This window comes from Gymnoscopelus braueri (assembly GCF_963280865.1).
Source record: "Gymnoscopelus braueri genome assembly, chromosome: 14".
NCBI classification, from domain to species: domain Eukaryota; kingdom Metazoa; phylum Chordata; class Actinopteri; order Myctophiformes; family Myctophidae; genus Gymnoscopelus; species Gymnoscopelus braueri.
In genome coordinates this window covers 33,091,358-33,119,311 of record NC_137619.1, presented here as the reverse complement: position 1 = coordinate 33,119,311, position 27,954 = coordinate 33,091,358, and the positions used below count along the sequence as shown (strand labels likewise).

Genomic DNA, 27,954 nt, shown 5'->3' with positions numbered 1-27,954 from the left:
TCCAGTACCATGCAGGAGACTGCTCTCCATAGCTGACAAGTTTTCTGCAAGCTGTGAGAATAGGCAGCCCCTGTCACACAGGCAGAGGAGCCGAGGGAGTGTGGGAGAAGAGAAGAAAAAGCAGCAGTTCCCTCTCTTCTGTGGAGCCAGATGACCCTATCTGATGGGATAATGTAAACAAATCAGCTGACAAAGCTAGAACCGTGGGAGAGTGACCTGTAAAGTGAAGATTTGTCCTCACATTAAGGAGGTAAATTCAACTAACACTTTGAGTTTCACTGTGTTTTTGGTTGTTTACTGTGTCCACTGATATATACTTCACTATGATACAGTTTTTTCTAGAAGTTTTGTGCGACGATCAAAGTTATCCTGTGGTTTGTGCAATTTCAAGTACTGGCTGTCAAACTTTCAAACCTAAAGATTGTTTTGCATACAGTGAGGGCAGATAACAAGTTGTCCGTACGGTATACCAGAGTGTTGTTGTTTTTTAACTAGAAGATTTTTTTTATGCATTATTGTGCTGTAATAAATGCTTGCAGTTGCTGACACACACAACTCTGCAGTGGATGGTATTGTATGCTTTGAGGTTCAAGTAACATGCTGCGTATGCAGATTTGAGTGTTGAGTGTCTCCATTTTTACAGTGTTGTCAAGTTTTTGCTGATATTTACAGTATAGCTTAATAAGTTGACTGGCCTGTCTGTGACTGCATCGCCCGCTCCATGCAGCTGCAGGAGCCCTCAAGCAGCTGCTCTCAATTAACGTCACCCTCTGGAAACATTAACGTTGCACAGAACAAGCATTTGTTGACTTTAGATGTGCAGTTTGGGGCAGCACAAGATTTCATAATCCTTATATCCTGTGACATAAGTTATAGACACCCTTAACCACTTTAACCCTGGCGTCCCAATTCTGGGCATGCCATTATAGGCGAAAATAAGATCTTTTTGGTTTGTTGACTGACCCACAATTTTCGAAATTATTTTGAATTGTTTTGTAGTTAAGTGGTTAAAACTGAGAATGTATGGGACATATGAGACATGACCTGAACCCATGTAATGACTTTTCCTGTTCCACTTTACAATGTTGTTTTTAAGTTTTATCATGTCATCACCTACACTGATTTCATATTTCATATCAGCATAATAATAAATAATAATAATACCAATAAAACCAACTTTATTAAGAAAAAACAAAAAGAATAAAAGATAAGTGCTAGATTAACATTTATTAAAGGTTAAGCATGGGTTGGGGGGACATCTTAACTCGACCTCAGCTGGGAAAGGCTATCCTGAAGAGTGTTCCACTCATCTTACCTTCCACTAAATAACATCGTAAACGTTTTTCTTCTAATATATTTCTGTTGATGGTAATGTCAGTCATGATGACCATAAACATCTACTTTAATTTAAAAGGGTACACAGTACAACCCTGAGTGTTATTTTCACTTAGTGAGTGTACAAGTAGAACCAAATAGACCTTTTAACCACTTAAACCCTAAATACTTAGTTGACCGGGGTCCCCCAGGGCTCTATGCTAGGTCTGCTCGTATTTTCCTCTACACCGAAAATAGACGATCTACAAGCTCACAAGCTTGTGAGCTTGTAGATGCTATTTTTTGCTGAATGTTCGCCCAAGAATAGGGACGCTGTAGGGTTCACGTGGCTACAGTATAAACTTTGTTTGTTTTTACCCCCAACCATCTTCTGACACTCAGCAATCATTCAGAAGCTATGATGCTTCTCATTAGGTAGAACAACCAGAGATTAGATATAAAGATGTCTTACTGACTGTCTATCAAGCTTCACTACACACTCAGGTCCTGAGTGTTAATTTAACTGTGTGTAAACACGACGTTGTGTCCAATTAGCTTTACTGCTTTGCGTCTCTTGCTCCCTTTACAGCCTAAAAGTTTTGAATGAGAAAGTGTAACTTCTCACACTTTTCAGCTTGATATTCCCCTTGGTCTAGATTTGAATAGGATATGAGCAGCCAGACCCCTATACCTCAGCCCAGAGTTAATGTGGGCCGCACCCAAGACAGAATTCCAACATGGAGGCCATCCAAAGACAGCTATGGTGGAGTCTGCAGCCAGCTCCTCCATTTAGATAAACAACGCTTGGTCCCTCTGTTGCCAGACTACACAGGAAAATAATCAATGTTAATTTAACTCAGTGAGAGTGTAAAAACTGACCCAAATGGACCCGTAAGAGTTAAATCAACATTGAGGCTTTTCCTGTGAACGCCAATGGTGTGTGAATGTGTGTGCATTACGTTCATACACATGCTTATGTTTGCATCCAAACACGAGCACGTTTGTAATAGCATGCGTGCGTGCGTGCGTGCGTGCGTAAGTGCGTGCGTGGTGTGTGTGTGTGTGCTGCAGTGGTATTACATCCTATAGTGGAGAAGGCAGCGTTCCAAGTGTAACAATGTTGATTGTTTCAGGTTCCAAATCGTTTCAGGCACCATTTTTAGCAGAATGTGGATTGATATAGACGAATATGGTGAATATACTGAAACAATGCCCATGTTTTACAGCAAAACCAAATGTTGTGGTAAAAGATCTGTATCTGTGTGATGGGGTTTTGCCTTATAAATTTTGATGTTTAATATATTTTAATTGTCTCAAAGATTAGCCATCCTTACATATTTGACAGTCAGATTAATCTTCTAAAATGTCAAAATGGCCAGAAATGAGAAAGGATGTAAACCTCACATATACAATGCTGTATAATAAGGCATTAATTCCGTCAGGATTACACCACCTTAATGTTAATGCCAAATGACTGGAAGAGGTGACATTCAAAGCCTGCAGAAGCATACAACATATTGGGGTAGTTTATGTCTTCGGGTAAAGAAATCTTGCATTGCAGCAGAGTAAAAAAAAGAAATGTCAATTTTGACAATGTGAAGTGAGGTGAAGAGGCTTGAGGTTGGCTTTGTACAACACTGTTGTGGCAGCCTCTGGTTATATTCTCATCAAAGATGCTGTTGAGGCACTTTTTCACTTTACAGTACTGACTAGAGATAATGGCGAGATGATGAAATTTTAAGTATTGTACTACAACTAACTTTTAACCACATGAACCCTATCGTCCCTATTCTTGGCATGTCATAATAGGGGAGCATCCGTTGAAAATAGCCCAACAGTTTGCAAAAATATAGGAAGACATCTTGTGAAAATAGCCAAATGTTTGGCGAGATGGCTACAGTGTCTCTCAACAGTTGGTATCATTTAGTCTGGTTTGGGGTCAAGGGTCATCGAGTTGATGATAAATGGTTCTAGCTATCTCTAGGGCTAAAGGATAATTGCCAGAAATGGATATCTGGGGAGGGGGCAGAAACGAAAATGTTATGTCAATATTTCATAGACCCTCGCTAGGGGGCAGGAAGAAAGTTGTGCATTTCAATCATTAAGTGGTCATTAAGGAAATCCACAAATGACTTTGGGGAAAACTGGTTGGTCCTGTGATGGACCTATATGAACTTTCAACCTTGTGCTCAGACGACGAGGAAGCATAATCAGTCAGAAAGGCAACGTGACTCATGTTTTTCACCATACTGTGCTCAGAAAAGCATTTTATGGGATATTGGGCTGGGTGGTAGCCTACCACACGCTGTCACTGCACACAGTCTCTCCTTTCTGTTTTGTCACTGTCTCTCTCCCTCTGTGTCTGTCCTCCCTCTCTTCCTGTCTTTTCTGGCTAAAAATGCAGTGTTGCGTCATATGAACAGATACACAGTTCCCCCTCATCATTTCACTGTTTTAGCAGCTGTAGGACATGTTATGAGTCCATCTGTCTGAGCAATAGACCTTAAAATAACAACCATGAAATGTAATGGCATACAATGAACCCAAATTCTAATCAACCAAAGATTGGATGGGTTGTAAAGAAATGTTATTTGATTGGAACTGCTTGTGGTGCTTCATAGTCCAAGGTTACTGCGAATCAGTGATTAGATGATGTACTGTATGATGTGAGACTTAAATAAAAGGTCAAAACCATCAAAGGAATTGATTGTGGTTTTACCCGAGGCTATTCATAAAATACACTTGGTGCATAAAGTATAATGACACTCCATGGTAATAGAACCTACTGTATGGTAATTAACACAGGATGCTGACACAGAATTTATATGAGTTGTAAATGTGTTTACATCGATCTCAGTGTGTGTTGATGCTCTGTTATATTTTAACTGCCATTTGTCCTGCAGTCATTCCAATGATATTTAGTGGTTTTGTCTTGGAAAAATCCGATGTGGTCTTTGGAGTGTTCAGAATAATTGTGTATCATTTGGTCCAATTGAGTGGACATCTTATGAGGGTGAATGAAGTTTTTGAAAGTGCTGTTGGTATCCTCTTAGTTTATAAAAAGTCATTACATAAATATTTAGGGTATATCTTCGATGTATTTGACATCAGTAGTAACAACACGAGAAAACGTTCTGTTATTGCATATTTGTCTGTGAATGTCATTTTTTATTTGTTTACATATAAGGCAGTGAGTTTGTAAGATATTTCCAGTGAAGGCAGTGGTGTGGGTGCAGGGTGTGACAAGACAAAAGAGGTTCATTTGTCCGTGAATATCAATAACCTCAACAATGATCTTTATGAACGGGGCTTCTACTAATAATGCCTGACATTTGGTCAATGTTTCCCAGATAGACCGCAGGGCTTGAAAAGTTCAGATAGAATGTTGAGAGGCTGAGTGGGAGGAGGAAGGTGTGTGTGTGTGTGTGTGTGTGTGTGTGTGTGTGTGTGTGTGTGTGTGTGTGTGTGTGTGTGTGTGTGTGTGTGTGTGTGTGTGTGTGTGTGTGTGTGTGTGTGTGTGTGTGTGTGTGTGTGTGTGTGTGTGTGTGTGTGTGTGTGTGTGTGTGTGTGTGTGTGTTGGGGGGGGGGGGTGATTGTGTGTGTGTGAGCATGCATTGATATATCTTTAGTGCATTTGGACGCATACGTTTTGAATGTGGTTTCTATGGGAAGTCTGCCAGAGTAGGCAAGCAGGGTTGCAGGGTAACTGTGGGGAGTTGAAGGGTCACGCAGCTATGGAGTGAGAACGTTCTGCTTTTCATTACATCAACCCCATATGTCCTCGTATCTGAACCGCCTCCCAGACTCCACTGCGTTTCCTGGAATTGTTATGTCAGTCAGTGATCCAATCCCTCTCTCTCACTCCCCCAAAATGTAGACATTTGTGTATGTGTGTGTGTGTGTGCATGCGTGTGTGCTTGGGTATGTGTGACATATGCGTGTATGTTGAAAGGGCAAAGCGTTGGGATGGTGTGAATGCTAGAGATTCCATTGGTGCATTTAGTGTGTGGAAGTGATTTAAATATCACTAAAAGCTGCCAGAGACAGACAGTGGGGGGTGGGTGGGGGCTGGGTGGGTGGGAGGGAGGGAGGTGGGGGAGCAGGGGGGACCTACTGAGCATCCCGGCTTTTAACAAAGTAAATCTCTGAGGGCTGGCTGAAAGTTTGTTTAAATTTGTGCAGCTTTGTGTTTTGTAAAGCCATGGTCTCATCTCCTGTTTACAGAGACTGAGGCGATTCAAATCACTTGAAACAAAAACAATTTGCAAGAGTTTCTGAAATAACCCAGCGTGGCTTTCCATTAGTTTGTTGCTCTTGAATAACATCATTATCTGAATGGACAGTAATAATGCCCTTCTAAAGCCAGAACAGTATAATTAAGGCGGGGCTCTAACAAATTAAATTAGTGGCTAAGTGTTTTTATTGGCACATCAGACTCGGTTGAATTTGTGAACTTTGAAACTCACTTTGTCAAAGTTGATGCTGTGATGATGGTTTAGGCAGAAATCTTGGAATCCATTTTCTGCAAGGAGACATCTGTGTTGTCTTGTAGTTTTAGCTAAACTACACAGCTTTGATGTCATTGACCTCCACCCAGTAAGACAAAAATCGGTGTTATAATTTATCGGATTACTGCCTACACCTCCGGAAGGTAACCGTTTTCCAAAGAACACTTTTATTCTTTAGTTTTTCACATTTTGGAAAACATTACCAATTTCTCAAACATTTTCATGTCAAAGACCCCCAAATTCATATGTAAGCTATTGGGCCATGCATCATGAACCGCTATTTTGAAGATATTTTTGTTAGATTAGATTTAGTACAGTCATAAATCTACAGCTATCTACTGTAGTGTAGGTAGTGAGATAACAGTGAAGAGAGTGAAACCTATTAGGCTATCTAAATTCTAAATAGTCATTCAGCACTGGGATAACTTTTCCCAGGGGAATAATAGTGAAATGAAACCTCATTTTGCTGAAGACCTCTGGCCTGGAACCCTCTCAATGAGGGTCCTCTGACCCCACTTTTTCAGAACCACTGGTCTAGTAGGCCATTGGTTCTCAAGGTGGGGTCGTCCAGGGGTTTGAGGGGGGTCCCCAGCAAAATGTGTTACCGTGGCTATTTAAAAATAGCAGATATACAAGCTCACATCGTGTCACTTAGTTCTGCGCTGCGAGCTTGTACATCTGCTATTTTTGAAAAATCTTGAAAGTGTTTGAAAAAATTAGGAACGTTTTTCTGGGGTCCCTGGCACAAAACATTTTTAGACGGGGGTCCGCGGCCAAATATATATATGAATTTGGGGGGTCCTTGATATGAAAAGGTTTGAGAACCACTGTAGTAGGCTACTATTTTGAACCAGTGGTGGAAAGTAAAAACATTTACTCAACTATTTGGTATTTGTTCTTTACTTGAGTATTTCCAACTTACAATACTTTTACTTCTACTCCACTACATCTCGGATCCAAATATTGTACTTTTACTCCACTACAATTATTTGAACACTTTAGTTACTAGTTACTTTGTAGATTTTTATTATTATTAAAAAACAATACATTAACCTTCAGCCCTACATCAAATTCAGCCATTTGAAAATAGCAGATACAAGCTCACACTGTGTGGCGACGCATTGTGAGCTTGTAGATCTGCTATTTCAAAACTTGAAATGGAACATTCTGCATAATGAGTGCTTTTACTTTTGGTACTTTCAGTATACCAATACTTTTGTACTTTTACTCAAGTACATTTTGAATCCCGGACTATTGATACTTTTACTTAAGTAAAGAATGCGAGTACTTTTCCCACCAGACCACTGCTTCAAACATCTTTATGACTTCAGTGAGTCCCACCAGACCAGTGGGTGCTGGGTCCCACCAAACCAACCCATTCCCAACCTCTCCATGAGGCCTGGCTGCCTGGTGGTGGGTGGATAATAAGTGAAGTCACATGGTCACTTTTCCCTTTCCAACACAAACACACCCACACACACACTCTCCTCCATGCGGCGGCCGCTCTTTTCACTCTTGACTGTTTCACTCTCTCTCACACACACATTATTCACACACAGCCAGACAGTAGGCTAGGCTCCGTCTGTCTGTGTGCTGTTGTTTGGATACTACTGGGGATAGCCTGCTATTTAGATAGCCTACTTCTTTCTTTTTTTAGATAGACTACTCTTTGGGGGATACGCACGCAAGTTTGCGCGCTGCAAGATTCCACAATGTACCCGAAGTACAGAGTTTAAACGTAGTCGTAACGTTCACTGTACTATCAAAAGAACAACCATCTGGACGGGATATAACTCGGGAAGTGAACGCTTTGGTTGAGGTAAATCATTTCCCAAATTCCCACATATAGCCTACTTTACGTATCAGCCTATTATTTGTGTTGTTGTTGTTGTTTATTTTGTTTTGGGAGCTGGTCTAAGCTGCATTTAATAGTTCTCAACAGTTTAAAAGTTGCACGGTTAGTGCTATTTGTACAACGTTTTGGCGAATCATCATCACGCCTCGGTAGATAACGTTGAAACTTCACACAGCTGTGTTTGATTTGTAAACTGTACTGGTACTTCAGGGCTAATTCACAGTGAATGTGTGTGTTAATACACACAAGACAGACACACCTAAACCCCTTTCGCTTTTAAATGCAACCTACCTTTTGCCTAGAAAGAGTATTTAATACAGGTTGTGCGTCATGTAAGCAAGACAGTATGTTATGTAGGGCTAATGATTAAGGCCTGCATCGACGAATTCGAATACACATGGACCCCAATGGAAACGAGCCATAGTGCTTTCTTGAGTTTAATCCTTTTAGCATCCTTTTGTATAATATTGTACCTCTGTGCTTTCCCCCCCAAACTGTAAGTAAAGTATTCAATCAAACATTCAATCAATCAAACAAAGCCTAAACGTTGGCAGAAACAGTGGTCTGTCCACCCAACTATTCCCCCCACCCCACCCCCCAGGTAACGTCTCAATGCCAAAGGCGCTAACTGCTGTGCTGCTTTACATGAGTTAATTTGCATGTCTTACATGTCTGCCATTTGAGGTTAATGCTGCTGGTTTCAGTCCCCACTTTGCACTCTCTACTAGTAGGCCTATCCAGCTGGATAGATGGATACACATCTTAGTGACAGACAGATTGCATACATGCTTTCACTCCTAATCTTTTGATGACTGCATTGTGTGTGTGTGTGTGTGTGTGTGTGTGTGTGTGTGTGTGTGAATTAATTCAAATGTTCGTGTCTTGTCATAAGACAAGATTATAAGACACCAAAAACATAAACAATATCACATTCACTTCCTAGAAACAGAAACTGCACAAGTAAACATTTCCACACACACATAGAAATACATGTTATTAATATGCGTGTAATATGTAATATTTGTGTAATATGCGTGAGTTACATCATTCAACATTAACACATTATGTCGCTCTGTGGACAAAATGCCCACACATAAGCAAATTGTTTTCCTCCTACATAAACTACAGCAATGTCATGAGTGTTATCCTCTTCATCCATTGTTCCATCCCCTGTTATTACATGACTCATCATTGTGCATCATTGGCGACTCGAGTGTGTTCATCATCACAGATGTTGCTTGGGCAATCTAATGACAAACTGAGCTTAGAGACCCGTGTCTGCATCCTTCACAGATTCCATAACAACAGTGAAAGAGGTCACGTGGGGACGGGGACTTTTTGAACGATGAGTCTGGTGGAGGTGAGACAGACGGCAGGGTCCATGACCCTATCCCTGTCCAGCATTGACTCCAAGGAGCGCTACTTTGACCGCGTGGACGAGAGCGACCCCGAGTACCTCCGCACCAGGAACATGTCCCCCGAGATGAGGCAGGACTTCAACATGATGGGGCAGAAGAAGCGAGTGACCCAGATACTTCAGAGTCCAGTAAGTCTGTCCCCTCTTACATACTTAAGCTTTCAGTGTCTCAATGCAATGGACTTAACTTTCACAGCTGGAATGGTCTATGTTAGTGATGGGTCGTTCATGATCGATTCGTTCATAAGAACTAGTTATTTGCTCTGAATGTGAACGAACCCGTTCACTTCCTGAAACTGTTACGTTCACGATTTCGTTCATGCTCGCCCTCCCCCTTCCCTTAGTACACAGGACGGGAGGGCGGGCTGTTCCCGCAACAGACAGACAGCTGTGCGGTTGTGTGTTTTTCACTAGACAATAGCGCTACTGAACGAATCATTTGAAAGAATCATGTGAACGGATCATTGCTGTGAACGAAATCGTTCGTTCACTGAAAATAACGTTTTTTTCCCACCACTAGTCTATGTTGCAGCACCCAAACTCTCTTCATATATATATATATATATATATATATATATATATATATATATATAGATCGATAAAGAGAGATTAGCTGCCATAAACGATTAGTTGCTGTGGTCAAACTTGTCCAGACTAATTAAAGGAGCCCAGGTGTTGTGTATTTTCATTCAACCGCAGCCAAACTGGCTGCTACTGTCTGTGGGCGGGGAGCTAAATCTTCCTCCATGTTTAAACACTAACTTGTTAGACTTCTCTTGTAAAGGTAAATCTGTAATGTAAACAGCAATGAAGTTGCACTCGCACAACCTTTGCCACGTTAATATTTATTTCTGCATAAGCCTAGTTCACCTTCACTTTGCATATGTACACTACACACATATGCTAGCTAAAGCGTATAGCGCCAGAAGGACATAAGCCATAAGGGACAGAGAATCGTGAATCGAGCAATGCAGTTTGCTAAAAATGTGTTCCAAGGAGATGCAGTACACACATACCGGTGCCCATGAAGTGCATGGAAATAAGATGAGCCCACGCTCGTCTGTGATTGCATAACAGACCTCAACAAGTGGAACTCGGCTCATCACCATGGGAACCGTGCTGAGATGAAGCGGAATGCTGGAGCTCAGCCACTGTGGCACACAGGAGAATAGTGCTGTTTCAGTGGGAACGATACCCAAGATTCATTGGCCACTCTGCCAGCATAAATTGATAGCCAAGCTTAATAAAAAAAAGCCCCCGCCCCCCCCCCCCCCCCCAGTCAAATCTTTTCACACATACAAAGAGGTTTTTAATGGTCCCACTCCCTTGTGATTTGTGTACACTTTTAATAAGGAAGGTTTGAAAAGCACACTGTGCTGTCTATCATCAGATGCTGAAGAGTTTAAAGGAGGAGTTCACCCAAAAAAAATACTTATTTTCTATCAATTACACACCCCATGAAGCCTTGATTTCATGGATTTATTTTGTTTTTGTGGCATTCCTAAGACAATAATTTGATGACCGTGTGTATTTCCGGTAGGAGACACAAATAATCTACTTTGTGTCTCCTACCGGATACATTAGCCGGTAGGAGACAGGAATCAAATTATTAGCTTAGGAATGCGACAAAAACAAAAATAATCCATGGATTCAAGGCTTCATAGGGTGTGCAATTGATAGAAAATAAATCATTTTTTGGGTGAACTCCTCCTTTAAAGTAAATTGGGTCAAGGTTAGGTTGTATACACATGAGCCAACATGGGTGTTCTTTTTCTCTTCCCCTCTCCTCTCCTCTCCTCTCTTCTTCACTTCTCTTGTCTTCTCATCATCTCTTCTCCTGAGTCTTATTAATAGAAAAACTGAATGATTCAAATGCTGGTCATTTGTACCAGATTATGGGTGGTTGTCATTCTTGCAGTAAAATCAAGGCCTTAATAGTCTAGAGACACCTGGTGATTCCACCCAGCGGAATAGAAAACCAGCAGTGTTCTGCGTCCCTTGGACCGCAGTTGTTGCGAGTAGGAAAGCCTAAATACAGTAGGACGACTTTTGGCTGTAGTCAAACCTCACAGAAGAGGTCGGGGGCCGAATAAAAATAATAATATATATAGCGGTTGGTCATTGCCTGTAGTCGGTGGATTTTGAGCCCATCATTGGCAATTGAGACATAATTGTGGCATTTTAGAATGAAGATCGACTGGTCTCTCGGATCAATTATAGATACAGTAATAATAATATAACAACTATTCCAGAAAGGGCCAATTGCGATAACAGTTGTGTTGAGAAATAGAATAAGATCTAGCATGTTTCAGTTCATGTCCCAATTTGTTCCGGTGATAATATAATGCAAATGAGGAGGTGACCCATTGGTGCAGTGTTGGCGCTCAGTCAGAGAATTTAACTTACATTTTTTTTAAGGATCACTGCTGACCCATACTGCACTGATCCCCCACTGTTGTCAGCCAGCAGTCGGCCTGGTCTATTTCAGGCTTTACCTTTCTCCCAGGTTTCAGGGACCCAGAGTACTGCTAGTTTTCTATTCTGGCAGAATAGAAAACTAGCAGTACCTTGAGAAATAATGCTAAGTAGTCTCTCAAGTGTTGTCTGTCGTCCATCAAGTCACTGTGTCGGAAGGGATTGGCAGGCGAAGTACAGATGGATGTCCAGTGTGTTTTGGATGGAGGATGTTTCTCTTCTGTTCCTGTTCTCTTCAATCAATTCAATCTGTGTTCAATTTATTTTCCAGGTGTTTAAAGATGAGCTGGAAGGCCTGATCCAGGATCAGGTGACCAAGGGCAACAACCCCACAGGCCTACAGGTTCTGCGGCAGATAGCTGACCTAATCATGGCGAGCACTTTGGGAGGGACTGGCCCCTTAACATCCCCCATTAGTGAGTGGCACTGTGTGTGTGTGTGTGTGTGTGTGTGTGTGTGTGTGTGTGTGTGTGTGTGTGTGTGTGTGTGTGTGTGTGCGCACATGTCTGTGCGCCTGATTATCATTCCATGTATATGTCTTCTCTCTGTCTGGGTGCATTAGGCAGCTTGACTATCTTCATTGTCAAAAGCTGAATTCTCACACTCTTGTGACTGAAATGACGGGGAAGGGAAAAAAAACATGTTGACAGCATTCTTTATCCTGACTGTTTCTATTAAGTACCCCAAATGCCCACCCTGAATAATGAACTACAGCTGTCTGCAGTGTCAATTATTATGTTGCCCTCCATGCTTGAACAGAGGTCACCGCGCACTTCAGCCTGGGGATACAAAATATCATTTTTCAAAAAAGTTGGAACGTCAAAACTGTTAGTGTTTGAGAAATGTAAACATGGCCGCCATGCCATATGGCTTTGAAGTAATTAAGGCTGACCTGCTCCTTTGTAAAAGGAAAAAGGAAAAAACAGTCTTAACCCATTAAGACCGGGAAAGCCTCTTCTGTGTCATTTTTAGATTTCTTTGGGCTGTATATAAATATATATATATTCAAAGATTTTCAAGATTTTTCAAAAATAGCAGATCTATATCAGAGCTTGTATATCTGCTATTTTTGAATAGCCCAAAGTATAAATTAATGGTTAAAGTGGTTACACTGATGCGTTCCCGGTCTTAAAGGGTTAAAGTGGCCATAAAACACAGGACTCTGTTTGGTTGAATGCCCTTATACAGTATGCTCTCAAAATATCCTGCAGTGTCTTGTAAAAGGTTTTGAGAGCGGACACTTTTACGATTCAGCAGTGGTTATTCAAGGCCCCTAAGATGTGATTTTGTATGCAGGCTATTTTTTAAAGCAAACATTTTGAGCAAGATGTTGATTAAAGAAACATATAAGCATAACATAGATGAAAGAAGAAAGAAGATTTAAAGGAGGAGGTGTAAACATACAACATAATGTACCAGGTGTGAGCTTAACTTTCCTCTTCTACCCCTGATTTGAACCCAGTTCAAAGTGCTGACATTTTTTACCATTGAGCTAATAGACTGCTTGCTCAGGGGATAAATTAAATCTTGACCATCATGTCAAAATTTGCATCAGATCCTGTGTCTAGGTCATACAAGACCTATCTAAATGTCTCAATAGAAGAGCAGGGAGATAAAATACAACCACCCCAATTGTATAAGTTATATTGTATTAACATACTCTACCATACAGATTGGACAAAATTAATTTTTATTCATATAAAAAAAGTGACATAGTGCCGCTTTAAAGGAGTAGTTCACCCCAAAAATTACTTATTTTCTATCAATTACACTGTCACCCCATGAAGCCATTGAATTAATTCCGATTTTTTTGTTGTTGTCGCATTCCAATAATTTGTGCCAATAATTTGATGACCGGCGGAGTCTCAAAGAGTCTGACTCAGTAGGAGACTCAAAGAGTCTCCTTCTGAGTCTCCTATTGACCGATGGATGACATGGTCATCAAATTATTGGCTCAGGAATGCGACGAAAACTAAAATATCTTCATGAATTCAAGGCTTCATGGGGTGTGTAATTGATAGAAAATAAGTAACCTTTTGGGTTGAACTACTCCTTTAAGCAAAATAGATATTCACTTGTATTAATGTATCACACATGATGCCACATGACTTGTTTTCACAACTCTCTTTTTGCTTTGTATGGTTTGATGCAGGCTTAGGGATGGTAACCCCAGTCAATGACCTGTATGGCTTTGAGTCTCCGTCCTTCACCAAAGGGGAGAAACAGAACCGCTGCAAGCTGGCCAGCCTCTACAGACTTGTTGATCTCTTTACTTGGGCTCGATTCACAAGTTCATACATAACAGTAAGTTTCAAAGCAATGTTATATTAAATATTTTGTAACCTTCTTATCTTTTATTTAAGTGTAGAATGTCTCATGCTGATATTGTTCAAAGTGAACTACTCTCTTCTCAAGCCAGTGAGCCAAGACTTGAATGAATTGGTGAGGTGAAAAAATAAAAATCAATCTGAAGAGGCAAGCAGTGGAGGCAGTATTATTGAAGAGATGATTTTATGAGCCTATATTTGTTGTTTTATTTTATGATGTAGTTATTCTAGCTTAACGCTGAACAAGAAATTTAGATATGTCCACAGAAGATTCTCCTTGAAATCTTCTCACTTTTACAATCTACAACAAGGTTTCATAGCAGAGCGGTTGCACATCCTACATCTTAATGACATCAAGTCTTGGTTCTCTGGTTTCTGGCTTTTGAAAGGAGTTGTTAAAGTTACGTAACTATTGATCGTCCTGTGTGTGTGTGTGTGTGTGTGTATGTGTTTCTTTTACATACTCTACAGTGCAGTACTTCTTTGAGTTGGTTCATATTTTTGTCTGTGTGTGTTTTTACTTAAACCATATTGCCTTTCAGTTTCCAGTTTAGCATTATATTAAGTATACATCAGAACAAGGCTAAAACAAAAGGTGACAAAAACATAAATGTAATCATCAAGTTTATGATTACATTTTTGTTTTTGTCACCTTTTTGTTTTTGCCTTGTTCCGATTTAGATTCTAAACACATCAGTCGTATTCTTGAGTATCTTGTGAACATGTACAGTACCTAGGAAATGTAGGAAAATATTATGATTCGTAATTCGTAAGTGATGAAAGCACTTTTTTAAATGAGGAACGGTTTAGAATTAAACTATAACCTGCTACGGATGTAACTTCCACCAAGCATTATTATGGAGAGCCACCAGGCATTCTGCTCTATGTAAAACCAAAGAATACATAATTATTATGTCTGATTATATTGTACACATTTCCTGCCACAGTGATTGTTCTGATTATCTATTTATTTTTGTGCATTATTGCCACATTTGTATTATTATTACATGTGAGACACATCTAAATGTATTACAACTACATTTTGTTTTCTAATATGTAAATATATACATAATAAAGAACTAGAGAATGAGAGTAAATCATAAACAAATGTGTTAGTATGCACAAAACATTCCAAGGGATGACACTCTGTGGAAAAGATAAATGCACAAGTTAATTCAGCAGCACGATCTGTTCAGCAGCACGATCTTCTAATGTATGACACTTTAATCACATGCCGTAGATAATTAAACATGCAGGTGTAAAATGTTGCCTTTTCACACTTTTGCCCAATTTGATAAAAATCTTTTCCCATCAGGTGCGGGTCAGCAAAGAGCAGGATCATGTTCTTATTAGTCCTCAAGGTCTGTCTTTTGCCGAAGTTTCAGCAGCAAATTTGGTGAGTACAATGTCAACATGTGCGGTGCATTTGTTTATAACACACAATAATTCCAAATATGCATAAGCTGTTATTCTTTTGTAGGCAGGCACACTGTAAAATCCCGAGTGTTAATTTATCCAGAGTTACAAATGGATTCATTAAAGACGGGGTGCCGTGATTTTCAGTGATCCCCCCCCCCCCCCCCCCTAAAACATAATCATCAGGTATTATGGTTATACTAGGAGGAAGATTTTTTTCAAAAAAGTGTACAGAAATTGTTAAAATTATGTTTTATGTGGACACGCCTCCAGTTCATTAAGTATACCTGGTTCTCACCTTAGCACCTCCTCCACCACCTTAGCACCACCCACCTGTCCTAGTCCCTCCTCCTCCTCATGCCCACACCTGTTGTGTTATGATAATGAGGGGGAGGGTATGTTTTTACTATGTCACTAAAGCGCTGTTTCTCTATTGGCACGTTTGACCCTCAAGGTTTCAGCCTCCAGGTAGAAACTCAAAATAGTCAGAGAAGACATAAAACACCATAAAAACACCACCAGGGGGCTTAATGAAGTTCTATCAACCTCATAGACACATGAAAAACAGAAAAAGTGCAAAACCATGGCACCAGCTCTTTAACTCTGAGGAATTTACTGTGCAGGAAGAATGAATAGCCAGTGATACAGATGTCCCTTGGTGTGTGCTAAATGAATTACACAGTCCAAGTTGCATCCCGATAGGGTGGGAGTCAGTTATGAATCTGATCATTCCATCGTCATCAACATGGTAGGGGAAATGTGTCGGCATTGGACGCCAAAGGTACCCGACCAAGAGGCAAAATATAATGACTCTGAGCAGGGCATGAGAATGCGTTGAAACAAAACTGCTCATTGCGTTCACCAAAAGGGTCTGGGAGAAAATGCGTTAGTTTAACACATTCTTATCTTGTTCCCACCATTTATTTACCTGGTTTTAAATGTATTATTCTTTCTTTCTTTCTTCTTGTAGTTACTAATTTTGGACTGTGAGCACTGAACAGCAAAGGCATCGCAATAAACCCCATGAGATAAATAGATTAAAAAAAGAAGCGCCACGTTTTTTATCACGAAATGAAATCTATTTTACTGCTAATTGTTTTGACTCCCATCACAACCCTTATTGTATTGCTTTTCTGTGGTTCCTAGGTCAAAGTGAACATGATTGGGGATGTAGTGGACCAGGGAACTACAGATCTGGGGATCGACTATTTTGGCTTCAGTCCCCATGCTGCCATTTACTCCATGCGGCCTGATGTGAGGTGTATCATACATATACATACTTCTGCTACAGCTGCCGTAAGTATGCTCCAAGCTTGTATAATAAATTAGCATTATATGAGTGTAATCTTTCTCGGGACATAATAAGCTGCAGCTAAATGCATATTTGGCTTCGGGGGAAATGAGTTTAATAAAACCATCCCTCTTGCATGCCTACTTATTTTGGATGCAGACACCTTTTAATGTGCATTACCAATCCCTTTGAGGTTGCCCAGTAAATTGCATGGCACATGATTCACATCGCACAGTAAACTTTTATTTGATCCCCGATGGCAAAAATGTGCCTTTTAGTTGTCGACACAACAGTCACACAGTTGCTTTTATCCTGTATCAACAGGTGTCCTCCATGAAGTGTGGCATCCTGCCCATTTCCCAGGAGGCTTTGCTTCTAGGCGACATCGCCTACTTTGGTTACCATGGCTGCCTGGATGATCAAGGGGAGAAGGTGGAGTTCCAGAAAGCCCTGGGCCCTACTGCCAAGGTAAAATCAAACCACCAGCTTATGTTGACGACAACAAGCGCATAGGAGAATGCAGAATGGCTGCTCATCTTTGATGCTGTACATGTGGAGAAGTGGTTGAGTGCTTTAGTTGTTTGCGACTGGACTGAAATGACCTGACGAGCTACTCCTCTTTGTTTGCTATCAGATTGTTGTTTTTCCATCCTATGTTTTGTGCCTGTTTGTCAATAAATGATTTATTCAAATGTTAGTTTATTCAAACTCCAGCATCTAACCGCTTGTATGGAATTAGGAATTCTTGGTGTGGATATTGATACATACATTTTAAACCATATTGTTATTACTAGTGGTCCTAATGTATTTTTTAAGCATGTCTTCATATATTTTGTAGGTTCTGGTCTTGAGAAATCATGGATTGCTTGCTCTGGGGGAAACCATTGAAGAGGCTTTCCATTATGTGTACCACTCACAACAGGCGTGTGAAATCCAGGTATATAAAATCTAGATTGCACAGTTACTGACTGCTAATGGCATAGCGAATGCTTTGAACTGTTTTACAGTGTGGCCACTTTGGAACATTTGATCTGTGTGTTCTGATTTTAACGACATGAATATCATAGTGATAGTACTGTATGTTTCTTTTCGTCTTTCTTTTTTTTTCTAATTTTTTTTCTCCACAATTGTTCCCTGATTTTTGGAATTGACTCAAATTTTGTTTGGTCTCCCTCCAACCAAAGATTTTTGCATTGCCTACACGAGAAGAAATGTTGGCAATGTGTTTAACATCTGTTTCAACAAAGTTAAATCAAACATGTGATTGAGACCATTGTTCACAACCAGCGCCAGGTGGAACCCTGTGGTGTTTGTGGACAGTTACTGAAACGCTGTTTGCGTGAGGCAGAATTTTCATCTCCTCCTTCTTGGCTGTATTTGCATGCTGAAGATATTGTCTTTACACCAACATTTTACACATTTGACAATTCGGTAACGCGTACCGACAATTCCCCTGGCCATACTGAAAAGAGTTACTCTAGAACAGTGGTTCTCAACCTGTGCCCAAATGATTTTTGAGGGTCCCCAGTAGATGATTAGCTTAATGTGCAACATTATTTTCTCACTCAACAGTAAACAAACCAACATAGTGTATACAGGGTATCTGCACATTTCTAAAGTGACTATTTAAGGACTTTAAAGACCTTTTAAGACCTTTTTTAACACCTCTGAATTAAGATTTTCATTGCATCAAAAGTGACTAACAAACTATACTATGAAGAATTGGCCAATATTGGCCAAATGGTCAAACATTACTTAAGAAAAGGGCAAAACTTTTGAAAATAGTTGATCTACAAGCTTACGACGGCGTTGTAAGCTTGTAGATCAGCTATTTTCACAATATTTATCTGTGGAACCGAGTCAAACAAAATGTAATGCCTCAACTCCTGCTGTACAATTCCAAGTGCTTGTCAGGGTGGGGGCTTGTCAGTTGAAATATGATTATTTTGGGGGGTCCCCAGTTCAAAGATGATTATTTTGGGGGGTCGCAGCCTGAAAAGATTGAGAACCACTGCTCTTGAAGAAAGGAAGTTCTTGTTCAGTTGAGAGACTGCAGATTTCTCATTTGCGAGAGCTATTTAAAGTGAAGACGTGTGCCAAGCCTGCATTGTTAAAAACTTCCTGATTGATATTTAACATTACTCATGCTCAGTTTGCCATCAGACTATTTTTGGCCGGCAACTCCAAACCAGAAAAGTAAACACTATATCTTTGAAAATAATTTATTAAATTCATGACTTCCTGTAGGTGAGCGCTCTGAGGTGTTCTGGTGGAGTGGACAACCTTGTGGTCTTGGACAGGGACACGTTCAAGCCCCTGACCCAGGGCGTGGCCGCCGCGGGGGTGGTGATTGACGGTGAGGTCAGATGGAAAGTGGGCGAGGCGAAGTTCGAGTCCCTCATGAGGATGCTCGACAACCTGGTGAGTGAACCCTGACCCCCTGCCCTTTACCCATGATGCTTTGAGTTTCCTCTCTCGGTGCACTTCCTGGGGAAGTGTCTGATTACAAGACTCTGACTGACGGAACACACAATGAAACTAGACATGTACAGTATTTCAACCATGCAATTACTCATATAATTGGATGTTCTTGTTTAACAACGGATTCTGTCTATGTGAAGTGATTGCGCTCAATACTGCGTCAAATTGAGTTGAAGAGCCTTTTGGCCTTTTGGATAGCGTGGTTCACTGTCATCCGGTGATATATTTGGTGTGATTATAGCTCTATAACCTTACTGCTAATAACGTCTGTCTAACAAATTCTCTCGGTACATAAGATGTCAGACCAGGCATGTCTGATGTTTTGTCATGTCTTTGAGTGGGTCACGACTCACTATGGCTAACAACCGGGTTCGAGGAGGCTGCAGCTGTGTTCGCTTGTTCAGCTCTCTGTGATCATAGTGAACCCACCCCCGCTGTCATGGCTTCCAGATGGGAAGGCATGCTGTGGGGAGTTAAGAGGACACAGACCACACAGCCACACAGAGACCATGGAGTGGACTTAACAGACAGACAGTAAAATCCTCAGTGTTAATTCAACTCTGAGAGTGTACACGGTTACATTTGTACACTCTGGATAAATGAACACTGAGGATTTTACTGTGCACTGTGGGGATTGACTTCACTGAGAGTCTGCTTGAGTCTTTCTTTCTTTGATGTTTCCTCAACAACAGGCTCCCTCAATCCCCCATGGTTAAATTATACTGATAAGTCTTATCTTCTCCTTTTGCAACTGGACATGTCTCTAATAAGTGTCATTCATGTGAACCCTGCGAAAGGTTCAGAGACATGGGTTTAGAGCACCCTGGGTGGTCTGTGTTTAAGATATATAACTAGTTGATATAGTGTGTTCCATATTTTTTCCATTGTGCGATGGAATATTATGTAAAACTGCAACAGTTTTCTGCCTCTGGCAAAGGATTATCTTTTAACCTAGGGCAATGTATTCTGTCTCTGTGAACTTTTAGGGCTACAGAACAGGCTACACTCACAGGAACCCCATTGTACGGGAAAAACCTCGGTCTAAGAATGATGTTGAGATCCCTGCCACGGTATCTGCAGTACCATTGGAGGACGATGAGCTCGGCCTGCGTAGTCCATTGAAGTTCATGGCGCAGAAACAACAGAGGGAGAGGACCCGTTGGCTAAACTCGCCCAACAGCTACCTGAAGGTCAATGTGCCGGAACGCTCATTCAGTGGAGAGTGCAGCCCTAGGACCAAGACTATGGTGAGTAAATGCTGTTGGATTCTATATGGAATTGCAGACAAACACTCTGCCTCTGAGCTTTGGCTTCACAAAAGTATTTTTCAGTAGCTAAGAGAGGAAGCTGCAATTTCTCTGTATCAGCCTGCCCTCTTGTGGAAGCTATAATAAATGCATATTTTAGACACTGCATTGGTCAAAACCCTGATCTTTTTCCTTTTCTTCTTTTTTTTAGTGGATGAAATCTTCAGAGCCAGGCAACAGTATGAATCCAATAAGAATCGAGGACCCAAATCAGTTCGTCCCACTAAACACAAATCCCACAGATGTTTTGGATAAGAGGAACAGGGTGAGTTGGAAGATCATGTGTGTTTTCATACCATAAAGACACAAAACCTACCACATGTTCTAAATACACCCAAACATGTCCATTCACATTGTCTTTATGTGCTCATCTTCAGCAGTTATGGAAAGGATATAACTACTCCATTGTAGTGTCTTGGGTATTATGCAATACTTATTTCAGCTCTGTGAAAACATGCTTTTTAATTTATATCCCAAATATAAACCTCTTGTTGACCACCTCAAAACATATTGGTCTAACATCCCATAGACAGAACATTTTGTTCTGTATAAATAATTGCGGATGAATTGCTGTTGAACCAAAAAAATTATATTGATCATGATCTAAAGAGCATCCCTCTAGCATGGCAACAGGCTTCAGTCAAGAACAGATTCAGTCAAGCGTAAAACTCTGGACACTGACCTAATGCCATTAGTACTACTTTGTATTAGTCTCAGTGTATTATGGTAATATGGGAGATATGAATGCGAAATAATATGATATGAACCACTTAAATAGTGAAACGGACCTGAGGAGTTGCAGCTGTACTTGGTACGCTCTTTTTTTCACTGTACACCAAATATATTAGCCGAAAATAGCCGATCTACAAGCTCACAATGCGTTGAGAGCTTGTCGATCGGCTATTTTCAACAAATGTTCCACCTAGAATATGGATGCTGGGGTTCAAGTGGACCACACCGGCGTCAATACATATCATTGTCTATTCACTGCTTCGCACATAAACATAGACAATTTGGCTTTATTTCTTCAGAGTTATAAAATCATTACTAAATAAGCTTAATTTAATTTAATAAAATCAATATTTTTTTCCTGAGACAAATTTCAGCTAGATTTTAGATCAATCTGCGCTTTGAAATGCATTAAACAACAATAATGTAACTTTGACACAATAATAATTGCTCAGCGATATTTAGTGTGTTGGATCACTGCTCTCAAGCCAGTTTCAAGTCTCTGCAAGTTGATTTTCATACCGTACTGAAATGGATGGAAAATCAAACAAACTACCTTATGTTTTTGAAAATGCTTGGCATTATAGTCAATTATAATGGTTGGCAGTATAGTCAATTATACTGTGAAATGTTGTCAGTGGGCTAAACATGCAAGACCACCTACAGTATATGAAAGAAAAACTATTTTGAACGGTTTTCTGTAGATAAGAGAACTGAACAGATGTGACCAGATGACCCCTGGGCCAAAGTCTCAGTTACTGGCAGGCATCGTTGTGGACACCATTCCAGGACCAGTGAGTATATCTACCATCTCAAAATAGCATATTACCGATGCCCCAAAACTCATTGTCTATAAATAATATTGGCCATTTGCTACATTGGCTCATTGTGGAATAGTGTCCTTGGTCAATCTGTGTGACCACATTTCTTCAGGTCAGCCCAATATATAAATATGTTTTTAATGTCTTATCAGGAATTCATCATTGAGGATGAAGAGCACACGCGTTCTCTTCCCCCAAATCCATTCAGTGGGCATACAGAGAAGGTGATGGAGGAATACAAGAACGTAATAGAACGAAGACAGCAAGGCCTTGAAGGTACTTATTTCTCCGTTACACAAATTAAAACTATACTTCCATATCATGGGATGCTGTCATAAAATTCAATTTTGGACCATTTATTTTGAAAAGTCTGAAAACCCTACTTAATCATAATCCTACTTGGGCTTTCAAGAGCTCAGACGTGGCATCAGCCTGTGTAGATTATGAGAGTAGCATAGTTGTCAAGCTAATCCTAGAGGTCAGCAGAGGTCAAAGAAGAAATTGAGATGTATAGATGTAGCTGTTTTCTAAGGCTCAAGGAGATCTGTGACATCAGCACTAGCAAAGGAACTGTTTGCATGCCAAGCGAACACTTAACAGGAATTTAGAGCCCTAATTGCAGAATTTCGCTAGTTCCCTGTGTACCCAATAAAACTTTTTTTTTTGTGTTTTTCAGCTGTTTGATATTTTTCCAATGTAAATCTGTAGTAATATACATTGATTTGAGAGGCACCATAGAACATATTTGACAAACATGTGCATGAGTACTAAGTTCAAATTCTTAAACTCATCCTGAGGCGGTATTTGGCTAAAAGTAACGTACCATTATCTCTGCTGACACGGCCACTTTACTTGAATAAAACTATTCCTTCTTGTTCCATCTGCCATTCCACCATTCGGAGAACTCGCCAGTGAGTGCCCTCTGGTGAGCTGCTGGTTGGAATGTATTCATCTGGCACTTCCAGAGCCAAATGCTGAAATGAGTATGGTCTAAGGACCCCTGCCTCAAAATACCAATACAAACTGGCACCCCATCCAGCCCATGACTGATGATTTGTTGAAAAGGGAAAAACTAAATATTTATATTTCAATGAAAATATAAACATTCATCTGTCTGTGTGCGGCAGCCACCCTCTCCTTGCCGCTACAGTGCCGGCAAGGCTGCCGAACATCGAACCGCCCGCTGTGTGTAAGCACCTCTCACAAGGGACCCACTTAGGTCATCACACCCCAGAACGCCCGCGTTGCACTGATGACCGTGAGGCAGAGAGAATCAGGGACATTGCAGGGGATTAGTCAACTAATGAAAAAAAGACAGTGAAGTGATTTATTGCCTTATCTATTGCAGTTGATGAGAGCAATGACGTGATCAAACTTGAAAATTGTATTAGAGCCTAAGGTCTCAACGATTGCCAATTTGAAGTGATATTTTGTCCGATAATAATGGAGATGGCCTGCCTTGGCACACTAAAGTCAAACATCACTTTCAATTAGGCCACATGCAGAAATTGGACGATTCATGAATGAGAAAGGGAAGCCAGTGGCAGAGTGGCATTTTTTTGTGGATATAACAGAACACTTACATTTGCTTAATATTAACATGCAGGGTCACAAGAATGTTGTTACAGATATTGCTTGAATTGCGCTACTTCTGACTTTTGCCCAGTTGAGTAGTTTACTATGCCACTTACTGGTGAGTGTTGGTATGCATGTCGGAAGCTGTGTGCAGTCATGCATGTTGTAACCATGTGCCCCCCAGCGATTTCATGTACTGTATGTGTGTTTGTTCAGAAGGGGATCTCTGATAATGACATCAAAGAAAAGGACCCACACACTGTCTGGAACTTACAAAAGAATGTTGCTCTTTATTCTACGTTTCGGTCGTTAGACCTGTCCCATAGTTTGAGAACCGCTGCTATAGAGTGTTTGTTCAGTAACATAACATGTACGTACGTATGTATGTATCCAACCCAGCCTGTAATTTATTAGGAAAATCACATTGAGGTTCGAGACCTCTTACGGCCAGCAGTATAAACAAAACGATGACAGAAATTTGCAACAGACACATAACATTTAAGATAAAATGCAAATAAAAACAACTAACAGAATAAATATTAAAACTAAATGTTCCATATTTGCCTGTAAATCATTCCACGACCTACGACCTTGATAAAACAGACTCATCTTGCCTGTCTCAGTTCAACCAGGTATGGTACAATGAAACCATTTATGCGAACGTAAATTATGATTGCTCAGGGAAAATGCCAACATATCATTAATGTACACACAGGCAGCTTACATAGGATAGCCTTATAAATGAAAATGTACCAGTGTTGCATTCTTCACAATGCAAGGGATGGCCATTTAACCAAGCTATACAGAACACAGTTATGGGCCTTGTAGTCAGAATTGGTAATAAAACGAAAAGCCTTCTGGGATCGAGCTTATTCAATGTGGATGAAAAGACAAATCTATAAAGTAACAGGGGTTTTTGCGTCTCTCCAGCTCTTTAGTAAGTAGGTCAGGATACCAATTTTATCCACTCAGGAGAGAGAATTTGTTCAGGTTCTCTCTCAATTGGATGAAATTGTCTCTCTCAATTGGATGAAATTGGCAACGCACCTGAAAATGTGTTCTCCGATTACGAAAGAGCTGTAGAAACAGGGAGACCCCTGTTACTGAACAAACACTCTACTCTACAGCAATGATTACTATTAGAATATAAAACTTTAACCTTTTAACAATAAACTTTGTTTTAACCAAAAAATATCATTTACCATTTAACACAATGTTTGAGTACATTTGTAGACCATCAGGCTTTTTGATGATAATCACATTATCACTCCCAACATAAAGAGCACATGTGCATTGTAGGTTGGACACTTGTACACACCTGACATTGTGTATGTAATGCAAATTAAATAGTATATACACATTCACATCTAGTCCTGTACCTGAAATCAGTAGCCCAATAATGCTAAACCATCATTATGTTTTGTGTAATGTGACAGAATACTACAACATCATTCTTATTTTTTGGTGTTGAGAGCATGCACAAATTAGTTTGACACTCCTGAGCTATATGACACCCCTGGACTAGATGCTAATCTTTCTGTATTTGTGAAAGTTTACTGAGGTTGCATGCAAGCCAAGGTCACTCTGCTGTATTGTAAAGAGGTTCTTCATATACGACACCTAGTGGTACTAATTAGAAGTGCAAAGTTGTTGGTACTTGTCCTCTTAAGTCATTTGATAGTGATACTATCGCCTGGAGCTTTCTTAGTGCGTGTATATATCCGTGTAGCATGTTGTTCTAGCCAGTTAAGGAATGTTCCTGTATGTTGGGGTGGAACGTAAGAACAGAAATGTTAAAATATTGGTTCTCTACAGAACCTCAGAACAAACCGAATAAAAAGATGTTCATGCTCTGGTGTCCAGTCAGAGCAGCGTATCACACTTGGGTTCCCTCCTTATAAGGCGCCAGAGACTCAAGCAATGCAAAATTCAAAGTCACAATGCTCAGCATAATGTGATAAACCTCATTCCACACATGCACACAGACTTTAATAGAGGACTAAATGCTAAAATAAAACCTCTTGCAGATACAGATGACGCCACTGATGCAGATGAGATGACCACGTTTGATGGCTCCACTATTTCACTCTCCCTCTCCCCAATTATGAGTCCAGCTAAAGGTAATTAGTTTGCCATTAGCTATTTCGTGTATTTGGAATGATTTGGAATAAATATATAATTAATAAATGTATATTATAATATATTCGTTTTATATTCTGTGTGATTGCAGTTCCTACATTGTGAAATCCAGCGTGTTCATTTAACTGAAATTGGACCCATACGGGTACATTTTTATACACATTTTTGTACCCACCCCTGTGTTAACTGATTCGGATTCATCTGTTGACAGACCTAATACTCAATGGGAAAGACCACTTGGCAGAGACTGACGAGGATCTAAGCATTGCTGTATCCAAGCTGAGCGTGAGCACTACAGAAACGGTTGAAATCTCCATAACAACCTCAGAAAAGTCGGGGGACGCTCAGACCCCAGAAAGCCAAACCAAGTCCCCCAAGAAGAAGAAGAAGAAGTTCCGCACTCCATCATTCCTGAAAATGAACAAGAAGAAAGAGAAGGAAAAGGAGAAATTGGAAGCCTAAGTGGATAAACTGAAAACCGTGACCTTTGATTGGAAACGTACAAATTGCCTCCCTCCCTCATGGGGATACTCAATAGATTCCCAGCTTTTTGAAGGGAAGTTAAATAACTGACTGAAATGACTGAATATAATTTAGTTTAAAAACAGAAACCTCAGAGAATAGCTTTGTTTTTTCTCCATTACTGGACTCTGTAATTTTGGGAGCAAATACTTGTTTCAGGGGAAATGTCTTATAATAAGGTTTTCCTTAGATATGCAGATCAGCAGACATAATATGGAGGTCTGCCCTCAGAGGATTTTTTTTATCTGAGGGCACAAAACATGAAATGAATGGTGAACATACTGTAAGACAGGCATATCAATAGTATTTACTACCCATAGTTTCAGTGAATTAACCACTTAAACCCTCAGTATAGGATATAGAGGGTACTAAGTATAGAGTATACTCTATACTTGGTAACGGAATACTTGGTGAACTGGGGTCGGCTCTGTACTTGGTCTTGTCTTTTTCCCTCTTCACCAAACCTTTTCAGCGAATGTTCCCCCCAGAATAGGGATGCTATGTTCTAATGAAAAGGGTGCCATAGGACACTGCAAAGGGTTTTGAACCTTATCAGTCTTTCAGTTTAGGGTGTGTTTTGTACATGTGTTTTTAGAGTATTCAAGTTCTTTGAATGTATATTGAACAGACAGAAATTTTAAGAACATTAGAATTGTTGTCTGGTGGACATGTTGACGTTATCTGAAGTCAAGCCTTAGGAATTATGATTTTTCGTCATACTTAAATAATAATAAAACTTTCTTTTGAGTATATGCGAGTTTATGATATTTAACACAATATAGTGTTTCATAGTTAAGTAAATGATTTTAATTGTGCTACAGGTAAATACAGAAATATTTTGATATTAAGCATGTCAATAATGCTATTCCCAATACCCGCTGTTGTGATAGAATAGAAATAACTGTGACTAAATCTTATTTTAGACCTCATGATACGCCGAAAATAACAGATTTTCAACTGGCAAACATTTTACAGTTGAAAATGTCTTGTTTTCAGCAACAAACAGTTGTACAATGAAGAATAATTTAGCCATAACTAGGAAAGAAATAAACAAAGTGGTGGCCTCTGGCACATTTTATGTGTTAAAAAAGACTGAGTTTGTGTAAGTTGTGAGTTTAATAATATTGAAAGCCACATGTTGTGCATATGACAATGAAAAGTATCATCGCTGAGTTGTGTAAATTGAATGTTGAGATTGAGATTTTAACTGATGGTCTAAAAACAGCAAAGGGATTACAATATTATTTGCAAAGCAATTGTTTGGAGACCCCAATTGAGATTCAGATCAAGTATTTTTAGAGGACCATATATATATATACTGTATGTTATATGTTAACATCCCAGTCAACAATGTGAATAATTTGCTTTGACCCAAAGGGAGAGAATTCTTTGCCTTTTGTATATAGTATGTTTTTGTGAAGTTGTTTGTAACGCTATACCAAAATGAAGGTCATTACGTTTTTTTTATGTGACAACACAACCTAATACAAATTTTTCACATTCCTTATTTTGCTTTTGTGATGCTGTTTAATCTGAGCTCATTATTTACAGTCATACCATGTCGTGAATATACACTATCATGTTTACAGACTGTTGTACTAATGTATTTTTGTACATGACTGACCTGCTTCTATCACCTCTTGCTTTTTGTATTGCCTGGGCAGTCGTGTAGCATAATGGTGCTTTGCCTTATAGTCGTCTTGCCAAATGTCATTCCTATGAAATCACATTCCATCTGTGGTAATAAACACTGAAATGTGTTTTTAATTGATTTTTA

General features: G+C 39.9%; 1 protein-coding gene across 2 annotated transcripts; it reads left to right on the top strand.

The window, feature by feature from the left end:
• Nucleotides 1–52: 52 nt before the first annotated feature.
• add3b (adducin 3 (gamma) b) lies at nt 53–27,954 on the top strand. 2 transcript variants are annotated; one of them, XM_080449502.1, is made up of 15 exons: nt 53–250; nt 8,971–9,223; nt 11,841–11,985; nt 13,722–13,873; nt 15,212–15,292; nt 16,459–16,608; nt 16,928–17,071; nt 17,442–17,540; nt 18,851–19,024; nt 20,071–20,331; nt 20,543–20,656; nt 21,825–21,914; nt 22,094–22,217; nt 25,544–25,636; nt 25,867–27,954. In XM_080449502.1, exons 2-15 carry the CDS (start codon nt 9,023–9,025, stop codon nt 26,115–26,117), a joined length of 2,079 nt encoding a protein of 692 aa, XP_080305628.1. In that variant the 5' UTR covers nt 53–250; nt 8,971–9,022; the 3' UTR covers nt 26,118–27,954. The 2 variants fall into 2 exon arrangements, with proteins under 2 accessions (XP_080305628.1, XP_080305629.1); XM_080449503.1 differs by lacking the exon at nt 53–250 and adding an exon at nt 7,401–7,641.

Bases quoted from the DNA above. Each gene is read 5' to 3' on its own strand.
- add3b (XM_080449502.1), top strand. From the start codon at position 9,023: ATGAGTCTGGTGGAGGTGAGACAGACGGCAGGGTCCATGACCCTATCC. The intron at 15,293-16,458 runs GTGAGTACAATG...TGTGGTTCCTAG, and splicing joins AAGTTTCAGCAGCAAATTTG to GTCAAAGTGAACATGATTGG. The intron at 19,025-20,070 runs GTGAGTGAACCC...GTGAACTTTTAG, and splicing joins TGAGGATGCTCGACAACCTG to GGCTACAGAACAGGCTACAC.